The 4,298-nt window shown below is 42.3% G+C and overlaps 1 protein-coding gene across 2 annotated transcripts; it reads right to left on the reverse strand.

The window, feature by feature from the left end:
• Positions 1-319: 319 nt before the first annotated feature.
• On the reverse strand, positions 320-2,785 carry LOC129311844 (transcription factor MYC2-like). 2 transcript variants are annotated; one of them, XM_054954317.1, is made up of 2 exons: positions 1,549-2,785; positions 320-1,452 (listed from the first exon to the last, which is right to left on the reverse strand). In XM_054954317.1, exons 1-2 carry the CDS (start codon positions 2,645-2,647, stop codon positions 653-655), a joined length of 1,899 nt encoding a protein of 632 aa, XP_054810292.1. In that variant the 5' UTR covers positions 2,648-2,785; the 3' UTR covers positions 320-652. The 2 variants fall into 2 exon arrangements, with proteins under 2 accessions (XP_054810292.1, XP_054810291.1); XM_054954316.1 differs by having other exon boundaries at positions 320-2,785.
• Between the last annotated feature and the right edge of the window lie 1,513 nt (positions 2,786-4,298).

Below are 4,298 nucleotides of genomic sequence, written 5' to 3' on the forward strand. Positions count from 1 at the left end.
AGAAAGAGAAGAAAGGGGGCTTTTCTGATGCATTTATCACATGACTGGAAGGGAAAGTCCCTTTGCTTTAGCTAGAGACGCTGCGAGTTTTTGACTCCACAACTTACCAAGTTTTTTCATTTTTATTTTTTTGGCTCGATTGCATGTAACGAAACAGATGCAAGTTTTCCCACGAGACCAGATATGGGGCAATAAAACATCAAAGGGAATTCATGAGGATCAAGAATGTCACCTTCTTTAAGATATTTCACCCAATATGAAGGGCCAACACGTTCACACAGAAACCCAGATGATGAACACATGGTGCACTCTGATCACATCTAAGGAATTTCATGATCAAATTTATTAGTATATACATAACAATCTAGATTGACAATATTGACACAAAATTACTCCCTTTTTTTTGATAATTTCACCCGAACTACCTATCCCTGCCCACACTTGATTTCCCCTGGTTCAAATCCAGCTTCCCAACTTAAATTACCTCAAAATTTAAACTAAGCTACCAGCAACCAAAAAAACAGAAACAAAGAGAAAGAACTACTGAAAACACTGAGACAGTAGCATGCTACAGAGTTTCCTGACGGGAAGACTCAAAATATCCCATAGCCCGACACCACAAGGAATAGCTTTATATCCCAATGTCGATGACCTATCGGACATCGCCAACTTTGGACGAAAGCGCTAAACGGAGTTGCTCCTGCGTGTAGAATTGACTGCCCATCCTCACTGTTGCTTGTTGGATCATCAAATCATTCATCACCGACACACTCGCGTGGTTCACGTCCAGGTCTAGCTCCTTCAATGCTGCCATCAACCTTGCCGCTGGGTGATTCTTCCTGCTGCACTGAATCCGAATCATCGCATCCCAACCGATAATCTTCACGTCGATATCCAAATCCGTGATCTTGCTTGCATGATGATTGGACGGCTTCGGTTCTTTATCCGGTGGAGGTGGCGCTGAGCCTTTGTGGGCTACCTCGAGCTCCTTCTTGACAGAATCCAATTGGTTCTGCAATTCGTTCTTGTCTGATTCTAGTCTCTGAAGCTTCGACTTGAGCTCAGTGATGTAAGAAATGGCATCACCCAGAAGGGATGCTTTATCCATCTTTGAAACGTTTGGAACCACGGCACGAAGCGCGTAGAACCGTTGATTGAGCTTCTCTCTCCTCTGCCTTTCAGCTTCAACATGATTCAGAGGCTCCTCTCTGCCATTTGCAGGTTTTCGTCCTCTCTTCCGAGGTTTTTTCTCTGGTTCTACCACTTTACTATCTACCTCCTTAATCACAGAAGCTTCGAGATCGGAATGATCAGAATCACCGCCGCCGCCGGTCTTCGTATTTGATGCAGGCAAAATCACACCTGAAGTGAAAGAAAGCATGCCTTCGTCATTGCTCCCCCTGGACGTAGGTGACCTCCTCTTCTTCTCCTCAGCATTGAGTTGAGATTGACCTGAAAGGAAATTCCCGTTTCCATTATAAGCGTTTCTCTTGCTCTCCCCGAAATTCAAAACCTCACCCGATTCGGGCTTCAAGGAATGCGAGTTACCGTTCTTCACACCGTCTCCGTCTAATCCATAGTCCGAAAAGTTGAATTCCCGGGAAAAGAAACCCTGGTTCAGCGAATGACGCTGCTGTTGCCGTTGTTGTTGGTGACTATGGTGAGCGTTTGGGATATGAATGGAACTTGGAGTCTCGGCTAAAGTTGCGGAACCTCTAGTATCCAATTGCATCGGCTTCGGATTGTTATTATGGCTGTTGCTAGAACTAGGCACAGAAATGGGGGGAACAGTAGTCACCGAATCCCTAATTTCAACTGTAGAAGGATCGTTGAGCCAGAGTGACGAAGGGTCGTTCTCACCCTGATCGGCAGCAGTTGAAGCATTTGACGGCCACAAAGAATTCCCCTCGGCGTTATTGAAATTGAACAAATCCCTGACCATATTCATCAGATCAGAGTTTTGGAATATCAGCTCCGTTGAGCCCAGTTCGACCACTCCACTCGCCGACGGTACACAAACCAAAGTCTGAAGCCCGAACAACTGACCCTGCCTCGCCCTCTCGCACGTCGAAGCCGCCAACCGCTCGGAACCAGCGACCCACACCGGGCTCGAATTGAGGAACGCCTGCCCCGGCAATCCGCCGCCGTTGTAAAACGACTGGGTCATCGAAACCAAAAAGAACCACTCGGTATCCGTTACTTCTTCGTCCACAGCGTCATCCGGGAAGGACGACGAGCCGGAGATTAGCGAATTAAGCTCGCGAAGAACCTTCTTCCGGTGCTCCTGCTCGGCCGCGGAAGATGCCGTCATTTTGGCCTTCCCCTTTCCTTTATCCTCCTCGCCTTTGTAGTACCCATCCCCCCAACCCAACACGGAGGTTCCCGAGTAATCACAAGAAGATTGCCAGAAGATAGCGTAGGTCCAGCTCTCACTGGCCTTTTCAATCAGCGCCTGGAGACGCTGTTGAAGAGTCTCCTGATTGAAGATGCAAGCCGAAAGCTGGTTTTGAGAGAAAGCTTTGGTGGGGTCAGTTTCAGTGGTGGTAATCGTAGAAGTAGAGGATTGCTGAGGAGGCCAGAGAGAAGATAGATCGGAGCCTGTGAATGCGTCCATGACGGAGGAGTTTTCGTCGGACCAAAGATTCATGGTTAACGGCAAGAGATACTATGTCCTCCCATCCACCAGGGACAAGCACTGTGCTTGGAGATGAACGAGAAGCACAAAGCGTTATGGAAGGAGGAGGAAGTGGGAGGTGGTGGCGGCAATGGACGGGAGAGGGAGAGGTTATGTTAAATATGAAGAACGCATTTGGATTTGAGATTTATTTGAAGTGCATTTGGGTTGAATTTTAGATGTTGGAGGGCAGAAAAGGAAAGTTGGAGTTTGTGAGTAAAAGAGAAGCCGATTTAATCGAACGAGAGTTGGGAAAAAACGGCGTCGTTAACCAATGGTAATAGTGGAAGTGACTCGAGCGGACTATTTTTGGCTACGGGACGTTAAAGTCGGAGAATCTAGTCAATTACGCTGCAACCTGCAAGCGTTGGAGTTGTGAGTTGTGGCACAAATAGGGTTAGATTTTGCAGCTTGAGTGACACGTGTCATATGATGTTAGGCACTTTCTCGGCGAACTCAGTAAATTTTTCTCTCGAAAAACTTTTCAGAGTGACGGCCCAAAAGCCTCCATGCCTAAGAAAGGAAGGCGCGATTATTGTTTTAATATATACTACTAGTACTTTTTAAAATAAATGTGGGTTTTAAAATACTAAGGCATTTAATCATGACTTACGATTAAAGCTATGAAATAGCTTTTGATAAAGATTTGCAAAAATATGTGTATACTGCTAATTACTATTTGCACAAATTTACTACTTTTTGCCAAATAATAGGAGGCCAAACACCAATCTGCGTTATAAAATCAACAACTCTAGAGTTATGTGTTTACGTGTGGGGTAAAAAGGTTATCGTTTTTGAGAGAAGAGCACGAAACTTTCAAAACATTATCCGGAATTTATTTTGTTCCTATGTTGTAAGAGGGACCCCAACTTAATTATGCACACACATGGATAATAAACAAGAGTAAGATTTCTTATTTAAACAGTATTGTTTACTATCAGTGCTTTGATTATCATTGGTTTTCATATTATCATTAGTTTTTATATTTATCATTAGTGATGTTGAAATAAAATTATACCATAACCAGTCGGGGTTGATCCACCTTCTAATATTGGGGTCCGATAATTAAGGCCAGTCAGTTAGTATCGACCAATCAATTAATTACACACAGCTGTCTCAACATATCAAGCTATATCAAGCTTTTCTTATATATGTCAATGGCAGGTTTAAATTTAAGACCCCTTCCAAGCAACGGAAGCAGCCGGCATTGCCATTGCCAGAACAGCTTAATTGTGTTGACATGTGCTGTAAAAATTACTCCCTTAATTAAAAAATAAAAGCTATTTTTTAAAAGATTGAATGTTTAAAAATATAAAATATTTTTAATCTTTAAAATATAACCATTGTCTTTTTTTTAAGTATCCATTTTGAATACATTACTTGATATTTATTTTGGAGTAGAACATTTTGTTAAATATGTATAAATATAAAAAGATATAAGATTAATTTAAAGATAAATAATTACTTTATTAAAAGGTTATATTCATTTAAAAAAACTTTATATTTTTAAACGAATGGAGTATTATTTATCATGAACTTTTATAGTCACCCAACCCCAACTGCATCTGATTTCAAAATATTGAGGATGACATAAATGAATCTACTTGTATGTATATAGAACAAT

The sequence above is a fragment of the Prosopis cineraria genome, unplaced genomic scaffold (assembly GCF_029017545.1).
Source record: "Prosopis cineraria cultivar Desert tree isolate PC_DT_omini unplaced genomic scaffold, ASM2901754v1 PC5, whole genome shotgun sequence".
NCBI lineage: Eukaryota > Viridiplantae > Streptophyta > Magnoliopsida > Fabales > Fabaceae > Prosopis > Prosopis cineraria.

Bases quoted from the DNA above. Each gene is read 5' to 3' on its own strand.
- LOC129311844 (XM_054954316.1), bottom strand. From the start codon at position 2,647: ATGAATCTTTGGTCCGACGAAAACTCCTCCGTCATGGACGCATTCACA.